At 43.5% G+C, this 16,010-nt stretch overlaps 1 protein-coding gene across 2 annotated transcripts in view; it reads left to right on the top strand.

The window, feature by feature from the left end:
• The window catches only part of NAA16 (N(alpha)-acetyltransferase 16, NatA auxiliary subunit), a 444,477-nt gene that overhangs the window by 123,904 nt on the left and 304,563 nt on the right, over positions 1 to 16,010 (top strand). For both annotated transcript variants that reach the window (XM_030200546.1, XM_030200547.1), the window contains exon 5: positions 8,027 to 8,161. In XM_030200546.1, the coding sequence (XP_030056406.1) occupies positions 8,027 to 8,161 (135 nt within the window). The remainder of the gene's footprint in view (positions 1 to 8,026; positions 8,162 to 16,010) is intronic.

The following is a 16,010-nucleotide window of genomic DNA, read 5'->3' as shown; positions in this document are numbered from 1 at the left end:
TCTGCCAGCTTCTCTTTAGCGTTTCCACATAAGAACAAAAGAACATTAGCCATACTGGGTCAGACCATTGATCCATCTAACCCAGTATCCTGTTTCCAACAGTGGCCATTCCAGGTCACAAGTAACTGACAGAAACCCAAATAGTAACAACCCATGCTGGAAATCCCAGGGCAAAAAGTGGCTTCCCCATGTCTCAATAGCAGACTATGGAGTTTCCTCCAGGAACTTGTCCAAACTTTTTTTTTTTTTTTTTTAAATCCTCGATATCTAACCGTTGTTACTACATCCTCCAGCAAAGGATTCCAGAGCTTAACTATTAGTTGAGTGAAAAAATATTGCCTCCTATTTGTTTTAAAAGTATTTCCATGTAATTTCATGTGTGTTCCCTAGTCATTGTACTTTTTTGAAAGAGTAAAAAAATAGATTCACTTCTACTCGTTTTACACCACTCAAGATTTTGTAGACCTCAATCATATGTCCCCACAGCTGTCTTTTTTTTTTTTTTTCCAAGCTGAAGAGCCCTAACCTCTTTAGCTTTTCCTCATATGAGAGGAGTTCCATCCCCTTTATCATTTTGGTTGCTCTTCTTTGAACCTTTTCTAATATCTTTTTTTGAGATACAGTGACCAGAACTGAATGCAATACTTAAGATGCAGTCGCACCATAGAGCAATACAGAGGCATTATAGGATTCTCGGTCTTATTTATCATACTTTTCCTAATAATTCCTAGCATCCAGTTTTTGTCTTTCTTTCTGTGATCACTTGTAGGCTAACCTCTTTTTCCTTACCTTTTCAGCTACTCCTTTTGAGAACCAAAGCATTCTTCTTTTGCTCTTGCTTTTATTTTCTTTCCTCACAACAATGTTTGTTGCCCTTAAGATAGATCCTTTTAGCTTTGCCCTTTTCTGCTTCCCCCAGGATTTTCTATCTAGCTAACAATAACTTGAGAGATTCCTCTATTTCAAAAGTTATTATTTCTTTTAAAGTCTAGAACCTTTACTTTTGAATAAGTTCTCTGTTAATGTTGATTTCCTCTGTTCTGGCAATTAATAACGCAGCAAGCAAAGCACATCAAAGGATGCACAGTCGGCCTCAAGAAGAGGGGTATAGGAAGCAACTTCATTAGTGATCTGACATGGGCCATGTTCCAGTATATTGTGTGCATTGTGGATCATTAGACAGTAGGAGTCTGCAGTGCATTGCTTCCTAAATTCACTCAGTCCATAAAGTTAATCCAAATTGTAACATCATGAAGACTAAACTGTTCTTCGGTAATAGCAAAAAATGCTGTGAAGAAAATTTTTTTTTTTTTTGGTGGTGATTAGAGGAAAGCAGTTTTCAGTTTTATGCCTTTTGAAGTTGACAAGATCTTTTCACATTTGTAATGTCTTTTGCGATTACCAAAGAACAGTTTTTTTTTTCTTTGTGATTTTACAATATCAGATAAACTTTTAAGGACTGAGCAAATTTAGGAAGCAGTGTACCACAGACTTCTGTTTAATGATCCCTGTCACAGACAATATGCTGAAACATGGTCTGTGTCATCACCAATAAATATTGCTTCCTATAACCCTTCTTATGGCCAGCTGCGCCTCCTTTGATACCTTAATATTGAACACCACCATCTGGTGAGCACTAGTTGCCAGATCATCCACTAGAATTTCAGAAACTTTTTCCATTTGTGAGCACCAGGTCCAGTATGGCCCTGTGCTGCTTGGGTTCCTTTACCAACTGCTAGAACAGTTGTCCCTGTAGAGATTCCAGGATCTCCCTACTTCTAGATGACCATGCAGCAGGGATGTCTAACATCTGGCATATTGAAATCATCTATTAGTATTACTTCTCCTTTCTTAGCTGTATTGTGAATGTTTTCAATTAAATCCCTGTCCACTGCTTGTGCTTGTGAAGGAGGCCTGTATATGACACCAATGTAAATAGATTTTTCATTTCCTCTTTCCAGATTAACCCAGTGCTGCTTCCTTACTACACAAGTCCTTCAATTCTGTTGTTGTTATATCTTTAACATATAACAGCATTCCCCCTGCCTTACTCTGTCCTTCCTGAATGGATTGTATGGTTTCTTTTAACATTTGTTTATACCATCTTTACTAATCCAAGGTCAAAACGGTTCACAACAAAAGCAAATCAAAGAAAATAAGAAAGAAATGCCAGCAGATGATAGGAAAGATTACTAGCAATGCACACTGAAGAAAACAGAAGTCAAACGTTCTAGTGCTTTATAAACAATCAATAGCGTGGTAGCTTAGATGCACCCTTCTCTTCCCCCCCTCCCCCCCTTGCAATTAGCCAACTGTATAGCCCAGTATAGCTTTGCTCAATCGTGGGTTTTCTGTGAAATATGTCTCTCTAACCTCAGCTAAATCCAAGTCTGCCCCTTCCACATAGCCTATAGATCCAGAACCTTATTTCTCTTACTAAGGGGCTTTAGTAAAGGCTTTCCAGATGTTGCCCTTTTCCCCCATTTCTACCTGAGTATTTAGTGTTTTATTTAGCTGAGCGATTTTAATTACTTGGGAGCTTTTCACCTATCCCCAGCAAGTTCAGTTTGAAGCCCTCTTCAGTATGCTAGCCAGTCTGCTGTGGAAGACATTTCATCCCTTCTCTGATAGATGGGATACCATCTCTTCTCAGTAGCTCTTGGAAAATTATCCCATGGTTCAGGAAGCCCAATACACTGCTACTGTCCACACAGTCACACGTTCATCTCCAGGATGCCCACTTCTCTGCTTTGGCCTTTATTCTTGACGGAGGATTGACTAGAACACCATCTGTGCACTTTTCTGTTTGATTTTCTCTGCCAGAGCCATGAAGTCTCTTTTGATATGTTCAGTGGGACATTTAGCAATATCATTGGTGCCACTATGAATAAGCAGCACTGGATAATGGTCACTAGGCTTATGAGTCACAATAAACTCTCCATAATGTCTCAAATCTCGGCACCAGGCAGACAACACACTTGGAATATTATGTCTGGTTGGCAGATAAATGCCTATGTACACCTCAGAAGTGAATCACCATCCATCAGTACCCTTTGCTTCCTAATGATCAGTGATCAGTAACCTTGGGGTTTTTGAGCTTTGGTTCATCCTGTGCTTGTTCCTAGGATGTTCTCACCTCCTCCACTTCAGTGCTGCTTACTGGCTCTTCTGATTGAGGGAAGGTGACAGGGTATCTGTTCTGCAGGGTCTGGTGATCTGTGTCCAGTTGTCTTTCAGCACAGCTTCTTATTCTCCTTTGATTGAGATTCTCAATACCTTAAGTAGCATTTCATCTGTGTGTTTCTTGTCTGCTGATGATTCTCAGCCTTGCCAGCTCCTCTCTGTTCCTTCACTTTTTTTTTTTAAAAGAGATTCAACCTGCAGACATCTCACACACATGGAATTAGTTTCTCACCATGGATCATGTTTTTTTGTCTAGACAGAGGCAGAAGCTGTTCTGTGAGATAAAAGCAACTTGATACTTTTAGGTGAGATCTAAACCCCCCCTATTCTGTTTCTCTGTGTTCAGTTCTGCTTGCTTTCTCACTTATATTGGTATATATTGGTTTTATCTTACCTGACCAAACTTTAGGAATGTGTTATGTATCTGAAATGTGAAATCTAGTGTGTCCCTGGTGTAGGCTTAGTAAACTTTTACTAATTAAAGCCCCGAGCAATATTGTTTTCTTTTACAGATAACTAAAATATGACTTATTTACTGACTTGCTAGGTTTCCCTTCCAACCAATACCAAACATTTCTATCAGTTGCAAGCTGAGTGGGTCTCTAGAGAGTCTATATGCTCAGAAAAGCCTTCTAGGCTTTTCTGAGCCATACTAGAAGCTTTCTGCATGCCTGTTGGATGTTGTCTGGTTTTCACAGTACCTCTAATTAATATGTACATGAGAGATTGTATGCATACTACCTCTCTTCAGTAACATAGTCGGGAATTCTTTCGGAACAGGCAGTGGGTGATAGGGGTAGGCACCCATTTCCACTTACCTCCCCACTCCCCTATCAAACTTAAAAGTATCTTAGCTGGTGGGGATCCCTAAGGTTCCCTAAGCCCAGCTAGCTGAAGACATCTGGAGTCCACTGCTCCCATTCTCAAAAGTGCAGCCCCAGCACTGTGAGCATTCTCAGTGCTCATGCATGAAAACTGAGCATGTTTCTGGTGCCAGCATCAGTCACTCAAAGTGCTGCCGCCACCAATTGTGCTCTTCTCACTGGGAGCAATAGACTCTGCATGGTGTGCTGGCTGTTAGGTGGGCCCGAGTCAAACAGAGGGGTCCAGGCCCAACTGTGATTATGCCCCTGCCTATATTATATGCAGATTTGCTTCATGCATATGATTGATAAACTTTTTCTTGACCAATTCTCAATTACAATGCTCTACAATTAAAATTGTAATATATAGATAGTAAAATACATATAAATTGTGTAAAGGTTATGAATGGTGCTCAGTAGATCCCCACAATTTCCCTCAGGGATACTATGGATATATGATGAAAATCATTGCAATGTGAGACCATATATTCAAATCATTTAAAATCAACCATTGACATGCTGGCAATATGAAAATGATACTTACCTGTGATCTTCTCCACGGAGCTTACAGGTTGATCTCACTTTAGTCTCAGAGGGATAATTAAATAGCCACATGTCAATTTTTTATAGTGATATTGTGAAAAAACATAACCGAAGTTCATGAAAAAGTATATAAATCTGTGTATCCACAAAATACCAAAATCCAAAGTTTCTGTTATAAAAAATAGTTAACCATCCTGCTCAAAATTTCTCAAGTCAACCATGTCCAATGCTGATCCACTGTCCCAGATGAGACAAGAATTCCACTGTAAACCAATTTTGTCAAACAAATCTGTGTTCTACTGTTGTTATGGTTTCTCTCCAATATCTCTTCTTTAATCCAGCAACATTGAAGTCACAGGATGCAAAATGCTACTGATGGTATATCATGTTCGGTTTCAACATGGCTCAATGTTTCATTCCTCATTTCCTCAGGAGACCAAACTGGAACAAAAAAATAATAAAACTGATTCTCTAACTTCTACAGCTTAATCTACAGTCTAAACTTAATCACCAGTAAACTCACTGTTTCAGCTCCTCATATTGACTGAGACTCTACGAGCTGCGCAAGCATGGTATCTAACTCCTAGAGCACCAATGTATACACAGCTCATGTTTCCCAACCTCTCAGATCCATGGACATGTGATGATGAACTGAACTTGGTAACAGATCAGAGGGGTTGGGATTTAAGAGTCGCACATGTGTTGGTGTTTAGGAGTATGAAACCATGCTTGCGCAGCTCGTGGAGTCTGTCAATATAAGGAGCTGAACAGTGAGTTTACTGGTGATTAGTTTAGACTGTAGATTAAGTTGTAGAAGTTAGAGCATCTTGTTATAATTTAGTTTCCTAAAGAAGTGAGGAGCGAAACATGGAGCTGTGTTGAGACCGAGCCAGGTATCTATTCAGGAGCATTTTGTAACCTGTGACTTAAGTGTTGCTGGATTAAATAAGAGATATCTGTGAGAACCCATGGTAATTACAGTAGAACACTAAGATTTGTTTGACAAAATTACATAGTAACATAGTAGATCACGGCAGAAAAAGACCTGCACGGTCCATCCAGTCTGCCCAACAAGATAACTCATATGTGCCACATTTGTGTATACCTTACCTTGATTTGTACCTGTCTTTTTCAGGGCACAGACCGTATAAGTGTACCCTGCCTTCCACCACCGGCTCTGGCACAGACCGTATAAGTCTGCCCAGCACTATCCCCGCCTCCCACTACTGGCTCTTGCCACCCAAAATTGGTTTACAGTGGAGTTGTTGTCTCAGCTGGGACGAAGGATCAGGGTTGAACAAGAGAAATTTTGAGCAGGATGGTTAACTAAACATTTTTTTTAGGGCTGTTCATTTAATTTGATTAATTGCACTAAGAATGTTTGATTCGCACTGATAATTTTAACGCGATTAATCGCATCATGCTGCGCTCTCTTATGAGGAGGAAGAAAAATGGCAGGAAGTTGAATGTGAAAAATGTTATAGGGGAAGGAGAGAGGAGGCCCTGAAAATAGAATTCAGAGCACAGACAGAGGAACAGAACCAGAGAATGGAATAAGATGATTTAGAAAAATAAAATCACTAGACAACAAAGGTAAGAAAAATTTTATCTGTAGTCTATATTTTGCACTATACAGGTGAAAATGTGAGGGGGACACTTTATGCGATTAATCATGCGATTAAAATTTTTGATCGGTTGGAAGCCCTAATTTATTTTTAGAAATGGAACTTTGTATTTTGGTGTTTTGTGGATCCACAGATTTATATACTTTTTCATGGATTCTTCCATTATTAATTTTTTAATCTATCGTTATATAATGTTAATATGTGTTGTAGCTTAAGGCCTATCCACTGGAATGGTGGTGGGCCAAGTTACAGGACTTTGGTCAGCTGAGAAGCCTTGACTAGGCCTGATAACCCACTAATGGCATTACAGTTGAGAACCTGCAAAAGCAGGACTATATGATGAGTCTTTATAAAACTTGGTACACCTTACAAATTGAATATAGCACATATGATGATTGAATAATGGACTAAAATGGATAAAATCTGGTTTTTAAAATGAAGTTTGTGGTACTCAGATCATAAGAGCATATGAAAGTAGATATGAAACTGAGATGTCAATAATAGGATATTTTTATCAAGAAGAGAAAAATAAGATGTTGACAAAAGCGGAAACAGGTGCAGATATTTTTGTAATAAGAAAAAAACATGTTATTGACAATAGCGGAAATCTTGTAATAGCTAAAACCGGAAAGAAGAAGGTACAGATGGACATCTGCCGGAAAAGGGAAAAAAATGATTCAGAGGTTGTGAAATATTAAGAAAAAAAAGCTCTTGCCATTAACTTGTATTGAGACCTGTGCCTATAAAAGAGAGAAGATTTTGCCAGATAGTTGAAACATTCCCCAACTTGTCTTGGAGAACAGAAGCTCTGTTCCATTGAACCCAGAACCTGTCTGATGAATGTATTGAATAGAAGACTTTATTTTGGTAAGAATAAACAAAATCCTATTTCTGAAAACTATCCTTGTCTTTATTTCTACTTATTCTTTATCTGTCATTTATTCTACAAAGAAAACCATACACAAGAGATCCTCACTCCTTGAACTAACTAAGAGAAACAATGATATGTGGCTATTTAATTATCCCTCTGGGACTAAAGTGAGATCAACCTGTAAGCTCTGTGAAGATCATCAAAGCTAAATATTATTTTCATTTTCATATTGCCAGCATGTCAATGGTTGATTCAAAATGATTGTTTTAATATATGGACTTGCAGTGCGGTGATTTTCATCATATATCCATAGTATCCCAGAGTGAAATTTGGGGATGTACTGAGCACCATTTACACAATTTATATGTATTTTACTATATAAGGCTTTAACAATCATATTTTTGAAACTTTTATTGTAGAGCATTAATTGAGAAAAATTGGGTCATGAAATAGTTTGAGAAGCAGGCCTAATTTTGACATTAATACAGCCCAGATATATAGTGCATATTCTTTAGAGGTATACAGAAAACCTGGCCTGATTGTAGCCCTTGAGGATGGTTAGTGAGTACCACTTTGTTTTGGTCTATAGATAACACCTGTTGGAGCTAAAGAAGTCAATTATGCTGCAGTGAAAAAATGCTTCTGTTTTGATTGGCTTTGTTTTTGAGTTTTTCTTGCTCCCCCTTCCCTAGCCCTTTCACTTTTTTTTTTTTTTTTTTTTAATCAGAGATCTTGAATGTGTTTTGTGCTGGAAATATGTATTAGCCATTGGTGATTTCATGCTGTTCTTAATTTTTTTTCTTGTTAAAGGGAATCGGTGTCTAAAGTTTTGTAATTTAATTCAGTTTTGTGGGGGAGGGGGGGGTTGTGTATCTTGGAGGGAATATATAGGTAGACTCAGTGTGGTGTTTCTGCATTGTTTGTGTTTTTTTTTTTTTTAGGAAACAAGATATCAACTTCTTCAGTTGCGCCCAACCCAACGGGCTTCATGGATTGGATATGCTATTGCATACCATTTACTTAAAGACTATGATATGGCATTGAAATTGCTAGAAGAGTTTAGGAAGACTCAGCAGGTAATATATTTGTTTCTGGTGAAACAGGCCATCTTTGACTACATTTTGTACAAGTTGATGTTAATAATGAATGTTAAAGGTAGAATTATCCTCTGAGGACAAGCAAGTCAGAGAAATCCTTACACGACATGGGTGATGCTATCTGATGTAGCTCTGTGTGGGAACGTTTCTCAAGCCCTAAATGCAGAGTTTTTAAGCTCTTTCAACTGCACGTGTGGGCCTCTTCTGCCTGCTGCTGTCTTTAGTTTTCTATGGAGCATTTTTTTTTTTTGTAAATTTTTCTTCACTGTTGCTGTCATGTGGTTTTTCTTCTGGATGGTTTCCCTAGTTAGATATGGCCAGTCAATTTTGTTTCCTTTTTTTCTCATTAGCTTGTTATAGGTCTCTCTAGACTTTGAGCCACCCATCTAGGAGTTTTCAACATTGAGCCGTTGATTATGCTGTGGCTGTTTTTCCAGATAAATCCCCAAAGAAAACTCCAGTGGCTTCTAAAGTTATTCCCAACTTCACATACATTTGCCTCAAGATATGGAACGCATTTCATTACCTTCTAAGAAGAAAACACTAAAATCACACAATATACCATATAAAGACATTTTTATATTAGGCTAATATCCTTAATACCTTAGCAAGTTTTAAATTATTGAAAAAACTCACAAATACTAAGATGGAGTCAGAAGTCCAGCAGTGAGAGAGGTGCTATCCAGTCTTTTGCATTGAGTGTAACCAGTGGCGTACCAAGGGGGGGGCGGGGGGGGTCCGCCCTGGGTGCACACCGCTGGGGGGGGGGGGGGGGGGGGGGGGGTGCCGCGCGCCTGTCAACGTCGGTTTCCATGTTCACTCTGCCCCAGAACAGGAAGTAACCTGTTCCGGGGCAGAGGGAGAATGGAAACCAACAACGCTGACCGGCAAGCGGCACCCCCCCCCCCCCCAGCAGCGTGCACCCAGGAGGGGGTTCTTTCGCCGGGGTGGGGGGGGTCGTGCTGCACGGGTGGGGGGCGCTGCACCCAGTGGGGGTGGGGCGCATCGGCGATCCGCCCCGGGTGTCAGCGCCCCTCGGAATGCCACTGAGTGTCACATGTATTATCTCCCAGCTGGTGAGCGGTTATATGTGTGTGCCTGATGCTAGAGTAGCAGACTTGGTGGAGCTGAGGGAGACGAGAGGTACATACCTACAGGGATGTTGTAGAGAAGTCCCTCCTCCAGTCTGGTAGCCCCTGTGCTGCCTTGGAAGAGGGAGGTCTCCTAGAAGGAGAGCATCACCCTGGTGAAGTAGGAAGTACTCCTGTAGCCAGGACCTACCCACCAGGGTATGTACTATCCTCTTGCACCGAGGATATGTCTTTGAGAACTTCTGCCCAGGAGGGAAGGGTTAGGATAGCTGTTGTAGTTGGTGATTCGATCATTAGGCATATAGATAGCTGGGTGGCTGGTGGATGTGAGGATTGCCTGGTGGCTTGCCTCCCTGGTGCCAAGGTTGGACCCAAAAGGCAGGCAGAGTTCTGAAGTCAATGCGTAGTTCAGATGATGGTGCAGGGATAAGGGATTTAGATTTGTTAGGATCTAGGTGACATTCTGGGAAAGGGGGAGACTGTTCTGAAAGGATGGGCTCCACCTTAACTGGGATGGAACTAGGCTGCTGGTGCTAACTTTTAAAAATGAGAGAGAGCAGCTTTTAAACTAGAATTGGGGAGGGGGGAAGCCATCAGTCACCCAGGAGTGCATGGTTCAGTGTGGAGTATCCTTAAAGGATACTATTGAAACAGGACATTTAGGGAATCCCAGTAGAGAGGTTTCAACAATGCTTACAGTAAGCCAGGTGTGCTTAATGAGAGAGCAGGATAAAGGATGCGCATTATCTCCTTCAACTTTTAAGCAGCTTGTAGATCAAAGGGAAAAACACAATTGGAAGCAGGGGCGTATCTGCGTGGGGCCTCAGGGGCCTGGGCCCCCGCAGATTTCGCCCTGGACCCCCCTACCGCTGCCAACCCTCCCCCTCCGTTGCTCGCCTACCTTCGCTGGCGGGGGACCCCAACCCCCGCCAGCCGAGGTCCGCGTCCTCCTGCCGCTGCCGGCTGCCTTTGGTCCTTTAATTCTTCCATTGAAGCTGGCGCCGACGAAAGTTTCTTTTGAGTCTGACGTCGCTGCACGTTGTACGTGCAGGACGTCAGACTCAGAAATTGTTTCTGAGTCTGACGTCCTGCACGTACAACGTGCAACGTGCAGCGACGTCAGATTCAAAAGAAACTTTTTCGTCGGCGCCAGCTTCAATGGAAGAATGAAAGGACCAAAGGCAGCCGGCAGCGGCAGGAGGACGCGGACCTCGGCTGGCGGGGGTTGGGGTCCCCCGCCAGCGAAGGTAGGCGAGCAACGGAGGGGGAGGGTTAGCAATGGCAGCGGCTGGGGGGAGGGGGATCGGCAATGGCGGCGGGGGGGGGGGGGGCTATAATGTGCCCCCCCTCTCTGGCCCTGGCCCCCCCTACCGCCGCAGTTCAGATACGCCCCTGATTGGAAGTGCTTGTATACAAGTGCTAGAAGCCTAAAAAATAAGATGGGAGAATTAGAATATATAGCACAAAATGATGAGGTAAATATAATAGGCATCTCAGAGACTTGGTGGAAAAAGGACAATCAGTGGGACACTGTGTTAACAGGTACAAATTGTATCACAGTGATAGAGAGGATCAAATGGAGGTGGGGTTGCACTATATGTTATATTTAAACGGTTTTTATTAACACTTGCACATGTTATTACATTACAAGCTAGCATAGATCAAACCTCAGAACACATACCATGCCATAACATTTCAAGCATTTAACTGAACATTATCCAATGTTTTGTTTTTAATCTTTTCTCCCCCTCCCCCCCCATTTTGTTCCAATGCAGTTGCTGACAATTAAACATGTCGTGTAACTGCAACGTCCCCCTCATACTGCAGCTTATATGCAAATCTTCTTATATGAACACTTTAATAATACTAACATCAAATCAATTTTAATACCTCTCCCCCCTCCCCCCTCCCCCCTCCCCCTCACAATAAACTCAATCACCCAGCAATGTCGTCTGTTACATTAATTTCCATCTCATACATCCCTATCATACTCCTTCCATGCACACTGACTAACCCAATACATTTAAGACTTGACTCCGCGCTCGTGGGGATATTTTGCGTAAATAAGCCCCCCAAACTTTTATGAACCGCTGCCGCCTCTTTGGTGTGCTGCGGGCATCCTGCATTTCCCAAAACATAAGCTCATGTAGTCTGTTCCTCCAATACCAATAAGAGGGGCCACTATTCCATCCTCATCCTCCTCGATCTATCCGCTGCGTTTGACACTGTCAATCATGATTTACTTCTTGCCACACTGTCCTCTTTTGGGTTCCAAGGCTCTGTCCTCTCCTGGTTCTCCTCTTATCTCTCCCACCGCACCTTCAGGGTACACTCTCATGGATCTTCCTCCACTCCCATCCCACTATCTGTTGGAGTTCCCCAGGGATCTGTCCTCGGACCCCTTCTCTTCTCAATCTGCACCTCTTCCCTAGGCTCACTGATCTCATCTCATGGTTTTCAGTATCATCTTTATGCTGATAACACCCAGCTATATCTCTCCACACCAGAGATCACCGCCGAGACCCAGGCCAAGGTTTCAGCCTGCTTATCCGACATTGCTGCCTGGATGTCCAACCGCCACCTGAAGCTGAACATGTCCAAAACCGAGCTCCTCGTCTTTCCACCTAAACCCACCTCGGAGTCATCTTCGACTCCTCCCTCTCCTTCTCTGCGCATATCCAACTGACTGCCAAGACCTGTCGCTTCTTCCTCTTCAACATCAGCAAAATTCGCCCTTTTCTCTCTGAGCACACCACACGAACTCTCGTCCACGCTCTTATTACCTCTCGCCTTGACTACTGCAACTTACTCCTCACCAGCCTCCCACTTAGCCATCTATCCCCCCTTCAATCCGTTCAGAACGCTGCCGCACGTCTTGTATTTCGCCAGAACCGATATACTCATATCACCCCTCTCCTCAAGTCACTTTACTGGCTTCCAATCAGATACCGCATACAATTCAAGCTTCTACTCCTTACCTACAAATGCACTCGGTCTGCGGCTCCTCTCTACCCTCATCTCCCCCTATGTTCCCGCCTGTAACCTCCGCTCACAGGACAAATCCCTCCTTTCTGTACCCTTCTCCACCACTGCCAACTCCAGGCTCCGCTCATTCTGCCTTGCCTCACCCTATGCCTGGAACAATCTTCCTCAACCCCTACGCCAAGCCCCTTCCCTACCCATCTTCAAATCTCTGCTTAAAACTCACCTCTTCAATGCTGCCTTTGGCACCTAACTTCTCGAGAAATGTAGTATGCCCTATCAGATTGACTCTACACTTGTCTTTTAGATTGCACACCTGTCTTTTAGATTGTACACCTGCCTTTTAGATTGTAAGCTCCTTGAGCAGGGACTGTCCTTCCATGTTAAATTGTACAGTGCTAGGTAACCCTAGTAGCGCTTTAGAAATGTTAAGTAGTAGTATCTACTGTCCAATGATTAAGGATGCACTTTTCCCCCAAAATACAGAGTTTACTAAGAAAAATCTTTTCTTTTAGAGATCCTTTATTCCATGTCGTCATAGAGCTCAATATTACTCGCTCAAAGGACAGATCCACTTTATATCCAAGAACCCAACTTAGAAACCGGGAGAGAGCCAACCAGAGCCCCTGTATCTCCCTACACCGCCACATACCATGAAGAAACGATGCATTTGTAGCTGCACTATGTTAAAGAGGGAATTGAGTCAAATAAAATAAACATTCCACATGACACAGATAGTAGTTGGGAATCATTGTGGATAGAAATTCCATGTGTGAAGGGAAGGAGTATTCTTGTAGGGCTGTACTACCGTCTGCTGGGACAGAACGAACAGATGGATGAATAAATGTTTACAGAGATTAGGAAAACTGGCAAATTGGGCAATGCTATAATGGTGATTTCAATTATCCTGTTATTGACTGGATAAATGTTACATCAGGGAGTGCCAGGGAGAGAAAATTTCTAAATGTGATAGATTGCTTCTTGGAGCAGCTGGTCCAGGAACTGACATGAGGGGGGGAGCCATTTTGGATCTGGTCCAGTGGTGTGCTGGAGCCGGCTTGCAAGAGCCAGTTAAAATTTTTGGCATCTTGCGAGCCGGTTGTTGGAGTGCGAGCCGGCTTGCCTTTCCTCCTCCCCACCCCGTGAGCTGCAGGGTCACAGACTCCCAGTGCCGGCTCACCTGCCCGCCCTCAGCTCCCCGTTAGCCCTCCTTTCATTCCTGCCGCCGCCCTGCCTTTTAATATCTTATTTTACCTCGAGTCGCGGTGCAGGCACTGAAAGCAGCAGGCTCAGCTTTCCTTCAGCCTTCCCTTCCCTTTGTGTCCCGCCCTCGCGGAAACAGGAAATACATTGGAAGAGGGCGGGACACTGAGAGGGAAGGGAAGGCTGGAGGCGAGCCTGCTGCTTTCAGTGCCGGCGCCGCGACTCAAGGTAAAATAAAACATTTAAAGGCAGGGCGGTGGCAGGAAGGAAAAGAGAGCTATTGGGGAGCTGAGGGCGGGCAGGTGAGCCGGGGGTTGGAACTGGAACTCGTCTCAGGGGGCTGAGAAGGAGGGCAGGTGGAGGCTGGGGTGAGTCACTGCGCATGGATGGGAGGGGAGGATAGGGGGCAAAGGAATCGCTGGACATGGAGGGCAGGAGAGAGAGGAGAATCGCTGGACGTGGATGGTTGGCGGGGAGAGAGGAGAATCGCTGGACGTGGATGGTTGGCGGGGAGAGAGGAGAATCGTTTGATGTGGTTGGATGGCGGGGAGGGCAGGAGAATTGCTGGACGTGGATGGATGGCGGGGAGGGCAGGAGAATCACTGAACGTGGATGGAGAGCAGAAGAATAGCTGGACGTGGATGGATGGCGGGGAGGGCAGGAGAATCGCTGAACGTGGATGGAGGGCAGGAGAATAGCTGGACGTGGATGGATGGTGGGGAGGGCAGGAGAAATGCTGAACCTGGATGGAGGAGAGAGAAGACAGGAAGGAGATGCACACAGATGGAGGGGAAGTTAGGAGAAATGCTGGACATGGATGGAGGGGAGGGAGGGAAGACAGAGGAAGTAGAAAGGTTGGATATGAATGGAGTGGAGGGAAGACAGAGGAGGAGATGCACATGGATTTAGGGGAGAGGAGAAATTCTGCACATGGATGGAGGGGGGAGGGAAGAGAGAGGAAGTGAGGTGAACATGGATGGAGGGGAGGAGAGAGGAGAAATGCTGGACATGGATCATGGAGGGGGAGAGAAAAAAAGCTGGACATGGATGGATGAGAGGGAAGAGAGAGGAAGGAGATGCATATGGATGGAGGGGAGGGAAAAAAGAGGAAGGAGTTGTCTTGCGAGGCTGCCCTTGTAAGTCTTGGCAGCTATTTTAAAGAAAATGCAGCAGGCAGGAAAGACTGGGGATCTTTCCTGCCCCGAAGAATCCACTAGACTACCAGGGACGCTGCCTTCAGGTATGCGCTGGGAGTGGGACCCTTTGGCTCTGGGGATCGGGGAGGCGGTCTGTAATAGGTGGGGAGGGGAGGATACTGTTTAAGAAAAAAATTCTTATAAATGTCGCTGTCTTGTGTATAGGGATGTACACAGAGGAAGTATAATAAGGGAATAACTTTTCATAGGTAGAGTAGTAATTTGTTATAAATTGTAATCAGTGTGTCATTTGGAGGGGCTGGTTATTGGGACACCTAACCCTGATATTGGTGCAGAGATTTTTTTTTCTCCTGGTAAAGGGCTTCTAAAACAGACTTCATGTTATGGGAATCAGGTGCTCAATGTTCAGAGTTTGTCTATTTATTTACTTATTTATGGCATTTTATCCCACATGAATTACATTGGAGCCTTGGAGCATTTAAAAAAAATGTGCCCGGAGAAAGTAATGCATTGTCTTCCCCCCCCCCCCCCCCCAAAGGCTCTCTCGGGTATAGCCAGCTGTGCAAATTTTTTTTTTTTTGGGGGGGGGGGGCGCAGAGGTGGACCGAGGAGAGAGCCTGTTAAAAATTTACCAACACACCACTGATCTGGTCCTTGGTGGCGTGCATGTGGTGGTTTTGGGTCCCCTGGGAAACTGATCATAACATGATCAAGTTTGAGCTACTATCTGGGATGAAACTGTAAAAGAAATTTACAGTAGCTTCATTTAATTTTCGAAAAAGGGTGACTATAATAAAATGAGGAAAATGGTTAAGAGAGAAACTAAAAGGATCGGCTACAAAGGTTAGGACACTAAATCAGGTGTGGGCGTTATTCAAAAATACCATCTTGGAAGCCCAGTCCAGATGCATTCCACTACTTGCAAAGGTGGAAAGAAGAGAAAACATCAGCCAGCATGGTAAAAAGGTGAAGTAAGAGGCCATTACAGACAAAATATTGTCCTTCAAAGAATGGGAAAAGGACCCAAATGAAGAAAATAAGAAGCAACATAAGCACTGGCAAGTCAGATGCAAAGCATTAATAAAGAAAGCTAAGAGAGAATATGAAGAGAAACTTGCAGCAGAGGCTAAAACTCACAGTAACAACTTTTTCAGGTACATCAGAAGCAGAAAGCCTGTGAGAGAATCTGTGGGACTGTTAAGATCATGAAGGAGCAAAAGGGGTGTTCAGGGAGGACAAGACCATAGTGGAGAAACTGAATGAATTCTGTAAGAGATCTGCCTGTACCGGAAATGGTTTTCAAGGGTGATGATGTGGAGAAATTGAAAGAAATCTCAGTGAACCTGGAAGATGTACTGAGTCAAATTGACAAATTAAAGAGTAGTAAATCACCAG

Source organism: Microcaecilia unicolor, chromosome 4, assembly GCF_901765095.1.
Source record: "Microcaecilia unicolor chromosome 4, aMicUni1.1, whole genome shotgun sequence".
Taxonomy (NCBI): Eukaryota; Metazoa; Chordata; class Amphibia; order Gymnophiona; family Siphonopidae; genus Microcaecilia; species Microcaecilia unicolor.
This window is presented reverse-complemented; position numbering and strand designations above follow the sequence as displayed.